The following is a 20,989-nucleotide window of genomic DNA, read 5'->3' as shown; positions in this document are numbered from 1 at the left end:
AGTGAAATTAATCTGTGTTGACCGTCTCTGTTCAGCAGCAATCTGAGAGACACATCTGTTTCATTTTCATTCTTCACTACCTTTTCACTTTTCAGGGGCTCTCATGCAGAAAATCCGTGACATTGTTCACTCCACTTTTGGCTCACAGTCAGTTGACAAAACACCCCAGATAAACAAATAAATGGCACAGCTGGGGGCATCAAGCTGCAAATCCAGGTCAGGCAGTGGAACTGTCGTCTTACACACCTCTTCATGCTGAATGTAAGTGACCACAGCTCGAGTCAAAAAACAAACAGATTATAAAAAAAATGCAGATAAATATTTAGTCTTATTATGACATCGGATCATTTAAAAACATTGTGTGTTATGATGCAGATGTATCACGTAATTTATAGTAACAACTACAGTTAGTACAAATTGTAGCACAACACAGTTTTGGTTGCGTGTCATTCACAAAGGATGACACAATATAAACGTAACACACTCTTGAATATGAATGGACTGTGGGTCTCTATTACAGCGAATCCACAAACACTGATTGTCTTTGCTGTCCAATCAGAAAGCTCATTGTGGTTAATGGATGTCATATCTTGCTCTGAGAATGAAAGGCAGTCATACGGTCACTTTCAATTCTGATACAGAAGAAGAAGAAAAAAATACTTGATTCAAATAAATGTGAGAGAACCTACTTTTCACAACATGTGCCGAACCCTGCGCTGCATATAAATTGATGTTTAAAAGGGAGGTGGAACGGGAGGCGTGAAACCATATATTACAGCTGCATTCAAGACTGTATTGGAAAACATACATAAACATACTGGTATTATTTATAACGTCAGGGAGGCAAATGCACCCCCGGCTAAAGTGGATGGCACAGACGGTGAAACATGCACTTACTTGTTGTTTGATATCAGTTTTTCTTTTCTTGTAAAAAGTAAGAGACGATCAAAGGTTTCTTGTTTCTTTTTCATTTTACTTGATATGCTTCATTTACTTTCTCTTAGAAACAGTAACTTCTAACTGCACCTCTACAGTTTCCTCGTCTATATCCTCCTCCACAGCGCTCTGAAGGTTAGAAGTACATTTTCTTTACCTTTTTCCCTGAACCAAACCTTTGCCAGCTGTGTAGTGAGATAAGGGCCAAGCATCTAAAAATAACCAACTCATTCCAGGTACAAAGCATGCTGTGTCATTCAGGGTTCTCCTTTGTGCCCTGATACAAACATCTTGAGATAGCACGTTGGAGTCTGCACTAGATAGTGTCACATCTCCTCTCCTCCTCGCCGCCTTCCTTCCTTTCCCTTTTAACGTGACGCTCGCTCACTTCCTTCTCCCCTTTAATCCTTCCTCGTGCAACTCTCCCGCCTTTCTTTGTTCTTACCTCGTCGCATCTATTTCCACTTGTTCTTCCCAGTGTCACATTGTGAAGATGTTTTTATACAAATGTAATCACATACATGTTCAATCACATGCCAGCGCTCCCCCTCCACTGTGCTAACCCAGAGCAATGAGTTGATATGGTCTCTAGTGGTGAGAATATACGGGAGGCTTCGGAAAATTGTCAAGAGCAAAGTTATAAAATTGTAAAGGAGCAAACAAAGCATACTTGACAGCTTAGAAGATAAAGTCAGGACCGGCCCAAGCACATTTGGCGCTCTTGGCAAGCTTCACTCCTGGCGCCCCCCCCTACCGAAAATAAAATGATGGCTTTTGCCTCTTCATTATTTCTTTCTTTGTCGAATTTTCTTGGACACACACACTCTAACCATACTGTGCTAGCATGTTCTTACCACACCAAGGAGGTACGTACCCCGGCTCATTTTACCTTAATGTCAGATTCATTCTTTTTATGTCAAAATATTGGTTGGAGATATAGAAGGGGGCGCAAAAAACTCTGCTGGCCGCAGTTCTATTAGCCTATTTCACCTGTAGGAAAGAACGGCCCTGGATAATGTGGTTTAAAAAGGTGCTAAATACATCAGTTTGTCTTTCTCGAAAACAAAAAGTTGCTGTTGCCTCTTGCTAGTTGGCACACGCAGACACACACACACACACACACTTTGATTTGAGGACTGAGAAGAACATTGTGAACATGAAATCAAATCCAACCATTTTGCATTAGACATTAGTATTAGACCACTCGTTGTGCTATTCTCAATTAAAAAGTTACTTTAACATGTTTATTATAATATTTTCATACAACCAATCCCAGGTCCTGCTGTCTGGAGGCTGTCATCGTTATTGCAGCGTTCCCACCGTGTGAAGAGAACATGCTGCTGCTACAGCGGCTAGTGTTTACTGTAAAGTCTGTAGCGCTCCGTGATTTGTTGTTTCAAGTCAAGTATGAAAACAATCATTATACCTTCACTAGCAAATGGAGAGTCCTACACAAACTGGGCTTGAAGGAGAAAAAGAAATGAGACAAAAAGATGAGAGAAGATTATAAACAGAGAGTGAACAGTTCAGCCTTTTTGAGATGGATCGCTCGAAGGATGAAAGACTGTCCACTGATGTCAAATTGCTCCGTCTTAGATAAGCGAGAACAAAATGGTTGAAAAAAACTAATGGTGTTAATGAAACATCAGCTGTTTGGGAGCGTGAGCGAAATCTTAACAACTTCAATTTGCAAAATAATTTAACTTTTTATTTCTGTTTAATTAAAATTGCACTATTGAAAACGAACTAATAATATTTTAAAACTAAGAATAAATTGTGTGACAATGTGCAGTTTATCTGAGCTCTGGAAAAAGCATATTAGGGTATTTCAGCTCATTGTTTTGTTGTTGCAGGTTCGGATTGGTATTATCACAGTTTGCAGCCACAGTGAGCTGCAGGAGGTTGGAAAGCTGCACGGTCGTGATGGAGAGTGGTTGAGACATGATAATTGTTTAACTGTGGGGACAATTATGCACATTTCCACATTATCTCTCCCGGTAGAAATCCATTGTGTTGCATACAAAGTTCATGAAAGAGAAGTTAAAACCCTGGGGCAGGTTAGTGTGACTGCAGAATCAAGTCCGTGTTTTGACCGGTTGCTTTTCATGTTCAACAAGGAGGTTGGGTTTTTCCTCCCGGTCCATTTCTCAGATTGTTTGTGAACGAGATCAAAAACTTCTGAACATATTTCCACACAACTTGGTGGACTGATGGGATATGAGCCAAGAAATAACCTTTTAAATTTTGGAAAATGCTCTGTATTTATATAAGCATGTGGATTGGGACAAAGCGGTGGATCAATAAGATTGCGATCAGGCATTTTATATATTTTTGCTGATTTCCCAAAGAATGTTTCATGGATCTTTGACTAATTTGGCGTTGATCAAAATAATTTATCGAAAAACAGAAAAACAATATCATAGTGAAGTAGGCTTTTTCCAGCCACTGTAGGGTAATAAACAGGGCTACAAACCATTAACTACCACCAATGTGTAAATGAGATAATGAAAATTTTGTGGAAAATAAACTGTGTATCCCTTATAGTTTTAGAACTATGTTATAACAAACATTTGGTGAGAACTGGAGGTGAGTGCTGAGCCTTGACTGAGGTGCGTGATCTCTGAGCCCCTTCGTAGTTTTACATGTGTCGTGCTGCTGCTCGACCTTGAAAAGAGAACTGATGGCTCCTATTCAGGTTAAATGCACAAAAAGAGAAAAAGCACTGCAGCAATACTCTCCTATAGCTGTCGAATGAGAGGTCAGCGTATGAATGTACGTGTGTGTGTGCTACCGACTGTGCATGTATATGTGTGTGCATTGAGCACAAGGTTCACTGGGTATGCTTGGTCATATTACCGCACCAGACGTACAATGATAAAAGCATGAAAGAACATAGATCATTAAGCTTGTGCAGACACCACCATCCTTTGCAAGTAGATTTTTTTTTGGTGTTAAATGAACCCATGTTGGAGCTAAATTAAATTCCCCAGCCATCGTTAGGAAGGTTTCTATTGAAGAGCCTTGTGTCGGGAAATTGGCTCTGAGAGTGCCTTTGGCCGATAAAGGCAGGAATATTTCCAATTTCTTACAAGCTGCGATCGTTTTGACCTCACAGGTTCAGCAAGACACAAAGAAACAGAAGATTAATTCCGTCTGAAAGCCGGTCAGGTCAGAAAACCACCAAAAAAAGAAAATATCACCACTTACAAACTACACAGCTCTTCTTCCCAGTTGTCTTTCAGCTCGGCACTCAGTTCCTGAATTATTAACTAAACAATGTATTTCATTCCAGAATTAAGTGGCTCTTATTCCTTCCTCAAACACCGACTCTCAAACTCACTTCTGTTACCAATTAACCATTATTCACTGTAGACGTTACAACCCCTCTCACACAAATACTTTGAAAACTATATAGACTCTTTTACATAACAAGCAACTCACAAGGCAAACAAACAAAACTCGTCCAAATTTTCCTCAAACGGAGAAGCCATATTAACAAAAGAGGTAAAGTGTCTTTAAATATTACATGTATGTTGCAAAAACGAAACCACTCAGTCAGATTATGAATTCTCTCCAAGCACGAGAGGCTTTGTTCTACCCAGTGTTAATTAATCCCTTTACCCAGAGCAGGTTGCCGAGCTAAGAACGCAGTTAAGAATACCTTTCATCACAATAAGGATCATCGCTTTCTTCCTCGTGACCAAACTCACTCATGTAGTTAAGAGTTAGACAATTAACCTCATTCACAGCACGCGCTAAAATATTCATGAGCAACGCAAACTTCAAGGCGCTCGCGGCTCATCGGTTGTCGATGGATGTGTTTGAAAAGACACCACTTTCCAAATGATCAAGCTGAGCAGCGATAATGCTGACGCACGAGAGGGACGTGTGAAAATGTGTTTCGACGGTCCCCGTGGAGAAATACATCAGAAATGCCTGTGAGTACATGTGCGGCGCTGGAATGATGATCGGATTAATTTATCAACAATAGCTCTGATAACTAAGTAAAACAGTTTTCTGCTTTTTCTGTTTCCTAAAGCGAGACACAGAAAATCTATAAATATTTAAATTGATGGTTGCAGAAAAGATAGCTTTTTGATGCTATCGCCCGAGGCTCAAGAAACACAAGGTGGCTATATTCTCACTATATCTGAACATTTTGATGAAGATTAAAGGCAACACTGCTCCAAAACTCAATTTGAAAGGGGTCTCCAAATGAAACGTCAGTTCTCTGTTATTGCCCTCACAAGCTGCACATGGAGGCGTTTTCTGATCCGACACCTCGATCAGCTCGACAACATCATATGTCAACTCACAAATATCCAGCGCTGCCTCAATGTCAAACGGCTGATGATTTGTTGACCCCCAACCTCCACCATGACCTCCTCAGTCTGCAGACTTTGTTGCTCTACATCCGCATTACAATAACCTGCATTGGCATCTGCACGCAAAGATTTCTTAACACAAATATGTTGGTATACAGAATTAATAAGTGCACACATTGACCTCATGGCAACTGTCTGATAATATGAGTTGCTAATGTTAACCTGCCTTAGGCTAAAGTTGTTATGTACAGTAGCAACCTACTTGGTTCTTTTGTGTTTCCTTTTTATTCATTGTCGATTTTGATAAAGGTTATGATTAAACTTGAAATATTAAGCCTAAATAACATTTCTTTCTCATAAGGGCTTGAAAGTATCATCTTAAGAATCATCGCCAATTTTCTTTTTGCAATGAATCTGCATATATAATGGTATCAATAAAGGTCATGGATAACTCGATACCAAGACTGAAGCAAGAGTTGGATAAAGTATAAAGGAAGTTGAGTTTGGCCTTCTTTTTCATTTTGACCAAACCAGACGAACAGAGTTTCCGTGAACTGAAGCATGATTCGTCTGACCCCACACTTCCTGCCTCTGGCCCCTGGGCCCAGTCCACTTTGTCTAATAGAGCTGTTGAGCGGAGAACACAGAGGGGAGCGAGCTACAAGTCTCTCAGAAGAAAGAAGCAGATTATATATAGCCACTGATTAAGGCAGGGATGGGAACATGACCTACATGCATAACAACATTATCTCTCACTTTCTGCTACAGAAGGAGCCTCCGTCCAGGACCAGGACTCCACAACTGGGAGAATCACTCTAATTATAAAACCAGAGTCAGATTTCAATGCACACCTCATTAATATTTCTCTCATTATTGGGTTAATAATGTGTTCAGAGGCGTGGGAGACTTGGGAGAGCTGGTGGCGTGCCAGTGAACCTTCCAGTGCACCTGTCACCAAGGTAAAGGCGGCCACTCTCAACCATTGTGCCTGAATAGTGTGTCAGATTATAGTTGAAACGGATAATGATAATTCTCCATCACATGCAGGGCCTGTGTTCTCAAAATAGCTGCTCCCCTGGGAGATTCATGGGGGACGAGGGGAGGAGGTGCAGAGAGAAAGACAGTTAGAGAGAGAAAGAGAAGAGGAAAGAGAGGGGGAGAGAGGGCTTTCTCCTTCCTCATCAATCTTTTGAATCTTGTCCCACTGAAGCCAATGACCGTGTATCCGGCCCGACTCCGACAGCGGCAGCGCCTGGAGGCAGCCGCAGGGAGCGGAGCTCGCCGAGATTCAATCCAGATCCTTTTATCAGCCACCTGAGGTTGATTTAACACCCCGGTTCCTGGACAGTGAAAGCGACTGATTATTCAGCCAGCCAGTCTCTTTCCTCCCCTCATCTCCCTCAGCTCCAGCCCATTACCCAGAACTGCTGCGCTGTCTGTGCTCAAGCAGACACGGAGAGGACGCGGAGAGGCAAACAAAATGTTGACAACCATGACTTTCAGCTATCAATGTCAGAACTTTTAAAACGTTTTTGTTCTCCATTTCCAGGTTACCTCAGTTATCAATGTGTCTCCATGTTTTCCGTTAAGTTATTGTTTTCTGCCAAGAGCCACATTTGTCCTGAAGTTACGATGTGAACACACATTCACTGGGGACGGCTAGATGGCGCTGTGCAGCCTCTCGTCTTTAACTATTCATCTTACAGTTAGCAGACGGACATCATGACAGCTCCCCAAAAGTGAAGCCAATGTGTCTAAATGCCTCCTGGTGGTTGGCTGCAGTATATCCACAATTTTTTTTACACATTGCAAAAGAACCACAGCATAGTTCAGTTTGATCTGGACCAAGACCATCTCTTTTGTCGTGACAAAATGTTGGTCCATTGGTGCTGACCATGGTTTAAGGAAACTATCCCACACATTTTGGTACGAACTAAACTGAAAAGCCTGAAGCTTTGATTTGCCGAAGTTGAATATACAAACTACAGTATATGGTGAGGCAAATTATAGAGTAAAATGTATCGTGTTTACCATTGGATGATGAAAGCTAGCAGTTTTTTGTGAAATGGAAATAAAAACCAATTTGTAAGAAGAGAGTGCAATTTGGTTTACGTCAGTTGAATTGGAATAGTCGTCACACACACGCGCGCGTGCCACACACACACACACACACACACACACACACACACACACACACACACACACACACATACACACATACACACACACGTTGGAGATTGGTGATGTTGATGAAGAGACACCACTTTTAGAAAATTGACTAGAAAAGCTGAATTAGAGCTTAAGAGGGCAGAGCGAGTGTTTTATTAATTTATTTTCCTCTTCGCCTCTTCCCTCTGTCGTTCTGATGTGAGTTATCAGTGACCTCACCAACTAAACATGTTTCCCTTCAGCAGGTCTTCAAATGGACAGACGGGGAGGAGAACACAACAACGCTTCCTGAATGCCTGGTGGCGTTCACTTGCTGTTAGGTTCATACAGAGATTAAGGTTTCTGGAGAGGGGTGGAAGGAACAAGCTGTACTAGCATCACTTTTTGAACATTTTCATTTTGAACCACTTGCTTCAGTCTTGTTAGTGGGAGTTGGAGTAATTCAAAACATAGACTACTGTACATGTGTGTGGTGACTTTTTTAATATCTCTGACAAAGGTGATCTCATTTCATTGCTTTATTTATCTGTGTGTTTGTTTGTTTGTTTGTTTGTCAGCATGCTAACAAAAAACAATTGAGCCAATTTTCTTGAAACTTGGTGGAGGGATGCAGTTTGAGACAGGAGAGAGCCTTTCCAATGTTGGCCTCGATCTTTATAACAACGACAGATAGGGCGGTTTTTGTTTGTTTGTTTGTTTGTTTTTTCATAGATTCCCCAGGGAATAATACATGGATCTTGATCAATTCTGACATATTTAGGGGATTGATATCTATGATTGTTTGTAGGTTGGTGCAGCTTTATTAAATTTAACAGGACCATTAAGACCTTGCTGGAGTTATTCGCTCTACTGATATATTCCGGTTTCATTAGCTCTGCTTGATTTCTGCAATGTGAGATAGACGACAAAAAACTGTGATCAGATCATATTTGGAAGAGTTAGAAGATTAGATTGTCCTAGTGGCGCACATGAAGTCTGCATTTACAGAATGTACCTTAGTCCTGAAGAATTGGTTTTGGATTTTGGCTTCAGAGAGAAAACATCCTGAATATGAACACTCAGCCTTGAAAATGCATCAATTGATACTTCTCCTAAATTGCTAATGACTGTCCTTGGTTAGTGATGTGGATCACTATTGTTGAAGCTGCAGAGAGACTCTCAGTGCTGCTGACTATTGTCTGTCAGACATAATGGCTCCCCACAAACTCATTGCTCAGGGCTCAGACTTTACATGAGGCTTTCACCTTGGCATTTCTATCCTTTTGTGTGTGTGATACAATAATGATGCCCACCCACTCACGAACACACACACACTGCAGCACAGGTAAGGCCCAGCAGCCTTTTCAGTGCAAGCTGCAGTTGAAAGACTCACAGATATTCTAGTGCCGAGATTTAATTTGATTTCACTTTTCCTTTTGGTGAAAAGACAAAACTCTGACACACTGACCTCAACCAAAAGAATAAATACGATTTTGTGCCGCTGATGTAACAACTGTAATTCCGCCTTAAAGGAGAGAAAGTCTCCTGTCTGCTGTTCAAGGTTTACATTTTCCTGGTCTATCTCCATGAAGCAGGTCCTATTATGATGTAGATATACACTATTCAAAACATTATTATGAATACAAGCCTATATTCCATTATTGCTGATCGCTCCCCTGAAACCTACACACTGCACCTTTAAAACAGCAACCAATAAAACTGGGTTAATGGTTGCTGTAATTGTCCTTTCTTTCCATGATGGCTGTGAACAGATCCCTACCTAAAGCAATTTCAAGGTGAGTGATGAGGAACAAAATTTCCTTCCAGTGCAAAAGTGTATTCGTATGTTCAGCAGAAGAGAATGTGAGGCTTCAGCAGTCTGAGGTCTGAGTCTTTTAAATCCAAAATTCATTCCATGTGTTTCCACAGACAACATTTCCTTGATGGTTGGAAAACAACAAGGAACATTTGCACAAAAAATCCATCCAGAAATCAACTAGTTTGGTCATTGATGAATTCAAATATACAATATTCACCTGTTTCATGTTCTCAAATGGATCGATTGTTCCACTGTGTCTTAAATAACAATATAGGGTATTAGAATAGAATAACAATAGTCCATCCATCTAGCTTTTCCACTAAGTGTAACAGGGGGGACCTGGAGCCAGTTCTAGTTGATATTGGATGAGGGGCGGGGAACATCCTTGACAGGCCGCCGGTGTATCTCAGGGCCAACATAGAGACAAATGACCAATCACACTAATATTGACATCTCCAGTCATTGTAATGTCTCCAACCTTACCCCTATTTGCATGTAGGAATACCATTATTGGAAAATGTGAGATGAGAATTTTTTCCTAGCAGGCACTGACAAGAGGAGAATCATATCGACCAAAAACCCTTTCAATGAACATATGCACATTTCAGTATTAATTAAAGACCCTGTGAACCTTTCCTTCAATGTTTTTCCTGTTTGGTCATAATATAGAAATTAGTCTTACAAAATGCATAATAAATACTCATTAGATTTAATGTATTATTGTGCAATGCTGTTTTATCTCAAAAGGAGGTTTTGCATTTATTCATACAGCAGCACCAGCATAGAGACCCTGATGAAAAAGTGACTTTTAGGAACTCCTAACTATTCTTCCACTTCACACAGTGCTTTACTCAGCCAAACTTGGGGGGACACTTTCAAGTTCACCCTGCCGTTCATAGTGCTGTATCTCAGAGAGCTCGTGTGAAAGATTAAGAGCAGAGTGGAATAATAATAAAGGTGACAGTTGATCTCTCATGGGACATTCGCCTCCAGGCACAGTGCAGAGAGATCTGACTTTATAATGCATTACATATTAATTCCTCGCGAGGCTTTTTTACACCGAAGGCTTAGAACCACAAATATGGTGTTTCTGTTCGGAGAGACGAAATCTGTCGGAGATACAGACGCAAAGTTAAGATCAAACCGAACTTCTTCATCTCAAGGTAATGAGGAGTCCACAATCCGTTAATACACTGTGCTATTCAAGAAATATCCAAATGACCAATTTGCTTGTCGATTAAACAATCATTTAGATTTTGGCCGGTAGACTCGCCTAGGCAAGGCAGTGAGAAAAAATTAAATGACTGTGCACAATTTAATCGATAAGAAAAATTATTGTCTGATTAAATGTATTTAAGACTCAAGTGGTTATATCCCAGTCAAAGTTACAATACTATACATATACAGTATATATATGTATGTAAATGTACATTTACATCATTGATTATCGGGAAATAGAGTGCTGCAGTCTGTTGGGGTTATAGCCCCCCCTAGTGTTGGGTGGTTATGTAAGATTTCAGACACATAGGTTTACTACCGTTGTGTAACAATAAAATACAAACAATTCCCTGGCAAGTATTTAGTCGACTAATAAGACACATCTCTCGCTTAGTCTTTTTCTCTGTCAGGAGTAAATAAAATGTAAAACACTTTTCAAAACTAAACTGAAGATAAAGCGCACACTAGCCTGTGAAGCATCCAGGCATCTAAACAATACTTCAGTGTATAGTATCCATTAAATCAATCTCCCTGTATTTGGCGAGCTCTAAGTGAGGTAAACAAAACGCCACGAGTGTTTGTGTTGGTAGATAAATGCTACACTGCCCACCGTTACTCACGCTGGCAGCCTCAAGTAAGCTGTAGTACTGAGTTATATGGGCAGGCTGACTCAATGCTCGTTCAAAATTCAAAGTGGTTTTCAAAAAGTAGTCTATAGGAAAATACACTAGGAAAGTTTATCTATTAACATAACGGCCAATCGTTTTAGTTCTACAACATATATAACTACAAGTAGAGATAAAGGATTCTGACCATCTGTGTGAGCACATATATTTGTTACTCACCCCAGGGTTGTCATGGTGACAATGGTGTACCAGAAAGAAGCTGGGATGCTGGTGAACTTGGTGGAGCTGGAGCCCTTCTCAGCGTAGAACATGACCGTGGCGAAGATGATGATGGCCATGGTGAGGGAGAAGAGGAGGAAGCCCAGCTCTGAAGCACAGCTCTTCAGTGTATAGCCCAGGATCCGCAGGCCCTGCGAGTGACGGGAGAACTTGAAGATACGAAACACCCGAAACACGCGCAGCGTCACGAAGGCGCCGCTCACGTCCTCGTTGTCGGTCATCACCAGGCCGATGTAGTAGGGCAAGATGGCCACCACGTCGATGATGCTCATCACAGAGCGCATGAAGTGGTAGCGGCTAGGTGCGGCGAACAAGCGCATCAGGTACTCCACTGTGAATATCATAACGCAGGCGGTGTCCATGCAAAAGAACGCCACGGTGTAGCGTTCACCACATGGCATGTCTTTCTGGTTGGGAGTGGAACCACAGGGCACCGTTTCCACCACATTAGTGAGGACTGAGATGGCGATGAAAAACCCAGTGACGTAGTAGAAGACCAGGGCCATGGTGGAGGTGTGTGGGTTCTCAAAGGCTCGCCACATGGTCTCCCTGAAGTTCATGTGTGGCAGCTTCTGGTCCTTGTTCTCCTCTTGATCATCCTGCAGCCGCTCTATATTCTCCCTCTTCCTGTCCTTGTACTCTTCGTAGCAGCAGTCGCCGATGATCTCGGGGATGATGCCGAAGAAGATGAGCTCCTCATCATAGGCTGAGATGCACTCCTGACGGGGGTAGTGGAGCTTCCCTGTCCGGTAGAAGTTGAGGATGCTTCTGAAGGCGTCAGGGTCCCGGTCAAAGAAGTACTCCTTGATTTCTTCGTTGTAAAAGAAGTCTTTCTCGGAGCTGCCCAGCAGGGTGTCTGGGTAGCGGTCCAGGGTGGTTCTCCAGGTCTGAAAACGGCGGCCGCTGACATTGAGGATGATCAGCTCGTCCTGTCTCTTTCTGTTGTCCATGGGGGCAACAGGCATGGGGCAGTTGGCAACAGGCATCCAGCCAATGGCTGCTGCCCTGGCAAAAGGGAGCCATGCTGCTACTCCAGTTGCCATTGTGAAGAAGAGTCTTCAGAGTAGTCGTCCTCACCTTCAGTCTCGACTCTCCATAAAATGAGCTGGCATCTGAGAGATAAATGTCAACGAGAGAGAAAAGAGGAAACAGCTGAAACCAGGAGCACGCTGGATGAGCAACAAAATAATCAATTTGCAAATGACAAGTGAGCGGCATGAAACTTGTGACACTTTGACTTTCACAGTCAAAGTGACCCCCCCCCCCCCCCCCCCCCCCCCCCCCACACTCCCCTGCTCTCTTTCCAAATCCTGCACAACCGTCATGAAAATGTCATCCAGTTTTGTGGAAATCGCTGATACATGGTAACAGCTCTGACTTCAAACACTTTCACGCTCAGGTCTCTACATATACCTCAACGGGAAGTTTATATGTAAGGTACACTTCAGGATTCCGACTGACATCTACAGCCTAAAACAGTTTACTTGAGTTGCATTCGTGAACCAAACGACTTCTGGTTTCTAAGCCTGTATTTTGATTTGCAACTATAATTAGATGTACACAGAATACAATGCAGCTCAATAGCTTAACTTGAACATTGTGAGCAGCTCCAGTCAATACACAAGCCCAAAGCAGCCTGATCAGCATGAGAACAGAGAAGCGCTGACTGAAACGGACCTGTTGAATCATATTAAGGAGGTGACCTGCTCCACATTTATCTCAATAATGATTACACAACTCTTTGAAAATACACATAGTCATGACCTGGGTTGGTTTCAATAACCTGCCTCACCTGGCCAATGTATTTGTCCTCAGTAATAAGCAGCCTGTGTTTATACATGTCCTATAAAACAGTCAAAACGTGACAAATTTACACCTTTTCCATTGCGCGCAAAGACCTAAGTTCTGCAATAGATGCGCTTGTTCACGAGACATGTGCCAAATCTCAATGGCATCTCGTCTTTTCCCCTCTGAGGACAAGACAATACGAATATCAGTGAAACGCTCACCAATGGAAGTGGAGGAGGGAAACAAAACCCCCAGAAACCAGAGGAGTTAATGAAGTGGAAGTCCTCAATGAGAAGTGAGAGATCAGGAGCTGGGATCCATCCAGCGGGAGGAAGCAGCGAGAGGCACCTCTCCTCCTGCGCCGTGCGGAGCGCACCGGACGCGGCTGATGGAGCAGAATTGAACCCTTCTCGTTGTCCGCGACTCTCAGAGGACACGCTCTGTATCCGCAGGATTCGTTCACATCCTCCAACTAATTCTACATCGTTGCTTTTTCTTCTTTTCTTTTAAAACGTCCTCCTCAGTGTTTGGAAAGTGTGATGTGCAGCAGAGGAGCGGCGCGCGTCCCTCTCCGCGGCACCAACTACAATGCGCGTCTCCCTGATTGTGCCAGTGTCATCAGCCCTCCTTCCCTCTGCCGCACTTTACCATCATGTGTGTCACTCTGTCACTCCAGCTACGTCCAATACTGTACTGCTGCATTGCTTACCTAAGCAGAAATACTATGGTATTGGGGGAATATCAGACGGGTACTGCAGTGTAGAAAACTGGCTTGTCAGGCTTTATTGGAACATGATGTCTTAATTTCTACTTGAGTAAAACGTATATGTACATTTAAATATTCACAAAATACATTACTCTAATTTCTGATAAGGGATTTTAACGTGACTGGAACTGGGTGCCATTGACTCTCCATTCCTGAGAATCTCTCTGTCAATTGTGTGGTGAAAGATGATCATTCACTTGAATACATTCAAATAACTTTAAAAAAAAAGTAGAATTAACACTTAATCGGACTAATCCTGTTTAGAGAGTTTCCCAGAAACACTGTCCATGCAAGGATGGTCCTTACAGCATTGCTGTTTCCCCCAGAGACATAAAACACTTTCATTACGTGTTTTTGACTCATCAGGGATTCATTTTCTCCAAGGTGGCTAAACTCATTACGCGAGCTATCAGCAGATGGACTTCCTCAACACCTCCAGGGCAGGCGGAACCATCCCTACATCAAGACAAGAATGTCAATGTCAGATAATTCTGCCAAACTGCAAAATATGTTCAAGTTAATGTATTTAAAGATCTTGGTTGGACACAAAACCTGGTTTTCTGCATGACGGTTGGAGTCGTTACCCATCATGCTGACCTCCACACTCTCATTTTCCACCTCTCTGCCTATATAGCACACTACGTCTCACACTGGCACTGAGCTTTGGAATTGGATGTAAATGCAAATGTTGAAATGTGCAACTTAGACCTAAGGTTAAAAAATGGGAAGAAAAACTGCACAGAAAAAATCATAATGCAACACTGACCCATTACTCTGTTCCACGCATGTTGGTTAAGTGTAAATTTACTAAACAATGGATTCAGACAAGTCGAACATACAAGTGGAACTTGACCGATGAAGTTTTTTAGGGGCTGATTCCAATGACTGCGCCGATATTAGGAAGTAAAACATTTCAGATAATGATAAACCATGACCCGGATAATAAATAACCAACCAAATAACCAAAACTCATATCAAGAGAATATTTTTTTCAAGCTAAGTGTAAACGTGAATGTAGAGCCTTTCTGCATTGCTTATTTTGCAAAATAAGAGTTTTAGTATGGGCATAAACAGTGATACTGATGTTTGTGAAAGGTTCATCACGGCAAATTTTTATCGAGCCATAAATCGGTCGACCTCTTAATACAAGCACTAAAATGAAATCTTAAAAAGGTCTTAAAACAATTGTTTGACACTGTGAAGTCCTGACAAAATAAAATACTTCATGTCATTTATTATTCTTTATTAAGACCTATTCCCTCTAAACTTTCAACAGACTTTTACACAAACCAGTTGGCGCGTAGTGAAGGTGCCGAGGCTGGTAGGTAATGCATCCCAGAATTTTGGTCTTATAACAGAACAAAATAACAGTGTTTTTGTGCTTGGTGAGTAATATTGCTATGTTATGTTGAGAAATGCTTTACTTTTATAAATCACACCACTCAGTAGGGATCTCATAGTAAGCAATGAATAAAAAACTGGGCTTCAGTTGTGTTTTTGTCTATTTTCATGGCCTATTGGGAATCACATAAACAGTACACGTGTTTTCCAGAGTTTGAATTACCCAGCAGCAATGAGTAAGTGCTGCTCTTTGTATGGATAAGTGGCCACAAAGTGTCAAGTATTTAAAAAAACTCCACCCGCTATCGCTTTTCCTCCAAAAAGCCTTCATCGTTTAACTCAGAGAGTGGGTGTCAGAGGAACTCGTCATCAGAGAGGAAGAAGCTCTGAGCCCCACTGGCTCTCCCTCACTTGTTCCCACTTCAATCCCAGGCAGGGCGGTCTGTACATTGGCACCTCGGGGGACTGCTGAGGCTGGTCTTTGAATGGACAGCCTTGTGCGTGTGGCCGCTGGAGGAGAGAGGGAGAGGATGAGAGGGGGAAATGGAGAGAGACGCTGTGTGGTCCTGGGTGTTAAGACAGATAGGCTATTGATGGACTCCAGTACATTCAAATGCTCAGATGAAGTTCTGGCACATCATGTAAAATATTCATGAATCGAGACTTTCAACATTTTTGAAGTTGCAGCGTTTCTCTGACTAAAGGGTCCGCTTTTGTTGTATCCAAGGTCTTATCATGGTCTGAGAGTGAAAATATTTTAGTTCTCTTCTCTTTCTTTCCCCTCTTTAAAACAGTGTCTTTTCTTCATATTGTAACCACTTCTTCTTGAAGCACAGTCACTCTGACGCCGCTGCTTAAAAGACGAAGCGACACAGACCCGTATCGTTACATCACTGCATATATATATATATATACACACCTTTGAAAGAGATATCAGCACATGAATCTTAAAAAGATTATGAATTTTTTATGTTTTCGTCATTGTCTTCAATACAGTCCCCCCCCCCCCTCATTTCTAACATATCACCTCAATCTTCCAGATGCCAATATAGTCCTCTCTGTGCTGTGGATCATTTATTCCATTCATACTCCTCTCAGTGACATGTACAAACCTCTGGGGTGGCATTAAAAAAACACTTACATGCAATTCTTCACAATGCCTTGCACGACACGGTGACAGAGACTTTCTGATATTCAAAAAACAAGTGTATCGTCACAGACGAGATTTGAAGAAACATGAACACACTGCTTCCCAGACAGGAACACTATAACATACAAGGAGTTTTAGAGACAAACAATTATGTCAACCGCTTTTCTTCTCAAACCCAATAGACTGTGACTCTGAATGTATGAAGGTCAAAATATCATCATTTTTCAATCATGACATCGCGACATTGGCGAGACTGCTAGCAGCGCTCCTGCTTTCACAGCTTCAGCCTTGTCTCCTCTCGCTTGTCCTCGAAACGTAGTCAAAACAAAGTAATGTACCCTTAGGTCAACTCTACACAGTCTTTAAACCCTGATCAAAAAGTCTGTACAGAACAGCAAAATGAAAAAAAGAAGCCAGCCGCAGCAGCACCCCAATCACACACAGTAATTCCTCTCATTCCTGAATCAGTAAATCATCCAATTTATCAGACCTTCGGCAACAGCTGAGATTTTGAAATGTTTTCCCCCTGGCTGTCCTGCACCCGGGGCCGCTGCTCTCTGACTGAATGAAAGCCAGAATGAATTATTTCCCCCAAACCACAAACTAACTCCATGAAAGTGCAAAACTCGATTCAGCCTTCATCTGCCAGCCTTTATCTGAGCGGTTTATTATTTTGGTAGAGGAATTTAAATTAGATTAGATTGCGACAATAAGTGGTTTGATCATCATTATTTCAGAAACTGTCATTCAAGGTTATTTCTCTGATCCTTGCTTCATGGGTTTCATGGCCCAATGAACAAATAGGGAATATATAATAACTAGATTCCTAAATGCGTATAAAGATGGTTTATTGGAAAAAAATATTAATTTATAAGAAAGCACTTTGAATTCATGATAACTGTGCTCGCAACAAACTGTCTGTCACATTCTCGCTATAATACGTTTGTTGTAGCGCTGCGGTATATTTCATGAACAGCTGACATTTCATGACGGGTAGTAAGAAACATTATTCTTCAGCAGAATGATTGAGGTTTACACTCCAGTGCTGCACAATATTCGGAGAGAAAGAAGGATCTAAGAATCCAACAATGGCTGAATTGACTTTAAAAGTGACACTTGTAATGATTAAACAACGGAAAACTTTCCCAACCCTCAAAATTGGCTGATGTTAGCCTTCCACAGACATACCGGTACCTGCGTTAATATCTGCTTTTCTCCATCAACATGAAAACCTTTATTTTGTAGCATGAAAATTGCAGAAAAGATGTTTACGGTTCACAAAAAAATACTTTTATTTTCCAAATTATTTTTACATTCTATATATTTGGTTGTATTTGTTTTCTCCTCATTTAAAGTTATGTATTGGTAACACTGAAAAATATCAAGTGTAAATTGCATTTCTTTTTCAAAAGGGATCATGACAATATGCTAAGATTAATTAACATATTTTATATTCAACATTATAAAGTTTTACTATCATCATCGGTCGGACTCAAATTGTCTTTACAGCTTGTTCTACTGCCTCTAAAGGCCAAATAATGAAATACGTAAAGAAATTAAATTCATTTTTTTAATTCAAGTTTCAACGCTCTATTTAAATGTTTGGTAAGTCTCTCTTCACTGCATCACAAGCTACATTCTTGCTAATACCTGACTGTTAATAATAATAATAATAAAGTGACTGCATACATCTATGCGCAGGCTTTGTTTGTTTCTCAGGATCATTAACTTAAATCAATGACAACACTGTGGTATCTAACAGGGATAATTGTGAAGCTGGTTTCACACATTTGCTGCTAAACTAGCTTCTCTCATATTCTGCTTGAAAACCTCAGTCCATGCCAGGATGACGTTCAAAGTCATTGTAGGTCTACTGCTTCATAACGGACTCAGCATCATGTTGAGCTGTATAATTTATAGAGAACATACCGAGCTGTATGACCCATAATGATTTCAAAAGCTTTGGTATCTTTAGTATGTTCCTGTTAAGCCCATCTCTATTGCTTATTTATCACGAGAAGGAGTGCTGTAAAGAAACCATTATTTATCACCAATTCATGAGTTAGACTCAGACTGAAATTCAGGTAGAAACTCAAGGTGAAATCCAGGCGGATGTCACTTCAATGTTAAAGAGGACAATGTAATGCACCCCATTCTAGTTTTATAGATATGTGTAAAGAAAGACGGATACAAGCTTGTTGGGGAGACAGAGATGTCTATTCGAGAAAAATAGAGTAAAGGTGATGAGGTGGGACATGGGCCACAGGTGTCATCTGAACAATTACAGAGTATGAATGTCTGGAGGATCATGAGCCTGAGAATCTTGAAAAAAAAAAAAAAAAAACAACAACAACAAAAGAGCGAACTAGTAGACAGACGGTGGAGTCTGAATCATTGAGAGAATGAACAATAACAAATGTGCAAAAAAGGGAAAAGCAAGAACAGACCCGAAGACTCAGTGCGTGGTGTGGATAAATGAGTTAGATGAAAAGCAGCAGCACTGATTATGAACTCCCTTAAAGCCTGGACTTTATCATACAAAGAAATATAAAGCACGGGGAGACACACATGTGGATCAGCGGACGGAGTGATTGCTCAAAAACCGAGACAGATGCAAGGTTGAGCTGCGTCTGCAGGCTGATCGTAAAAGTCCTCCACTCACACAGAAATGGCTCTGACTCTGGGCACCTCTCAAAGCTTCTGAGCAGCAAATCAACACCGAACACAATCTAACGTGAAATTCATAACAACCCCGACAGCGCACACAAAATTCATTTGGATCTAATGGGGAGTGTTCACACACACCCGGCCATAAGTCTCACTGGAGGTGATGGATAAGAAGCTTGGAATGTCATTCGTCGCCAGCATGTGGATCCAGAAAAGGCAGGTGCGCTAAAGCGATGAGGTATTAAACTTAATTACACATGGAAATGAAGATGATACTACACTCTAATGTACTGTGTTTCTCTTCTTTTTTTTAACCAATCTACTGGTTTATTTTTTACTTCCAAGTGTCCACAAAGATGAAATAGGATAAGATAAGATAAGACTTTACTGATCAGACACAAGGAAAATACACGTGTTATAGAACGAGGTTGACAAGAGAAATAAAAAAAAGCAATAGAATAAATATAAATCAAACACAAATACAGACTATGTACACAATATACACTTTTCACGACAGAAATATTGTTTTGAACAGAAATATACCAGAGTAAAGGATGATTGCGCAAGGAAGAGAACTGTATTTGTGCTTTAGTATAAGGAGATATTTCAATATATAGCTATAACTATATCTCAGTGTATTTTGAAAAGTAGCTCTGCAAAATTCAAGGTATGATTTTTTCTGTCGAGATGGACACACAGAATATTCCAGCACAGTGAAGTGGCCCTGATGTGTTGTGAAATCTGCTGATACTTTGTTCTGTGCAACACAAAAGAATGTACAACTTTCTCCTCACACTTTATTTCATTGCCCTTCAAGAAAAAAGCAACGTTATCATAGTTCAGTGTGCTAATTAAAACTCTAACGAGCAGAGTGAATGGTCCGAGGACTTCAAGGCTGATATATGACAATGTAATAAATTACATAAAGTAATGAATATTTTCAATTATAGAAGTCCAGGCTGACAAAATCGTCAGGCTCAATGGCTTCCATTGAGATAAACTGAAACTGACTAGAAGCAGAGGTTGTATTTCTCTTTAGTCCATTTATTATTTAAGGTTGTATGCCCTTGTGAACATTCTTCACCCCCCCCCCATACACAAACACACACACCATAATTTGACAGATGGAAATAAGACTTGAAGAGGATGTGGGTCTCATTTAGGGAAGACAGGCTACTGGGGAATAAGCTTAGGGACACTAAAATAATGACAGAACATGAATAAAAAAATGTAATAATAAACAGGGACAGTACCAGTGTGTGAACATTGGCCAATCAGCCGCGGGTCAGCGGTTGTCACTCTCTGAGAGATGTAAGGTGTGATGTTGTGATGACATTTAGATGGTATTTTCATGGAAAAGGTTAACTCTTTGCTTCAAAGCCGCACAGATCCTCTGAACCTGATGATTTTCAAAAGACAAACAAACAACTTGAATGAGACTTTGATGAAGGCAGCAAGGGTTTGAAAGATAATCGTCTGTTCAGCATGTAGTGTGAAATTCTACATTACTGTTATCAATGGAGCTCTTCAATCCACGGGCTGTCTTTAAAAGGTGATATATTCACAAGATGAAATAAAGGTTAATACAGCAGCGAACGACTATTTTCTACGCAAAGCTGAAGTGACTTATTGGCATCGCGTGTGTTGCCTGATCGCTTCATTGGTTGGCTGGTAAAAATAAGCCGATATGCTTTTTTGATTGCCTATATGGAAACCTTTATTTTGCAGAATAAGATAAGATGTGGATTAATTTTTACATTTTATGAGAAAAAATTGTATTTTCTCCTTGAAGTTTTAAATATTTGGTTTTAGTTGTGTACTCTTTTATATTTCTTTATAATAAAGTTATTGGTCTAACTGTAAAATATCAAGCTCAATTACATTTCTTTGTCATAATATACCTATTGGTCAATATATCGGTATTGG

At 40.9% G+C, this 20,989-nt stretch overlaps 1 protein-coding gene across 1 annotated transcript in view; it reads right to left on the bottom strand.

Moving 5' to 3' along the window:
* The window catches only part of LOC128425019 (potassium voltage-gated channel subfamily D member 3-like), a 77,113-nt gene extending 64,719 nt beyond the window's left edge, over positions 1-12,394 (bottom strand). Inside the window, exon 1 of the mRNA XM_053411503.1 lies at positions 11,292-12,394. Coding sequence (XP_053267478.1) covers positions 11,292-12,394 — 1,103 coding nt within the window. The remainder of the gene's footprint in view (positions 1-11,291) is intronic.
* Between the last annotated feature and the right edge of the window lie 8,595 nt (positions 12,395-20,989).

Source organism: Pleuronectes platessa, chromosome 2, assembly GCF_947347685.1.
Source record: "Pleuronectes platessa chromosome 2, fPlePla1.1, whole genome shotgun sequence".
Taxonomy (NCBI): Eukaryota; Metazoa; Chordata; class Actinopteri; order Pleuronectiformes; family Pleuronectidae; genus Pleuronectes; species Pleuronectes platessa.
This window is presented reverse-complemented; position numbering and strand designations above follow the sequence as displayed.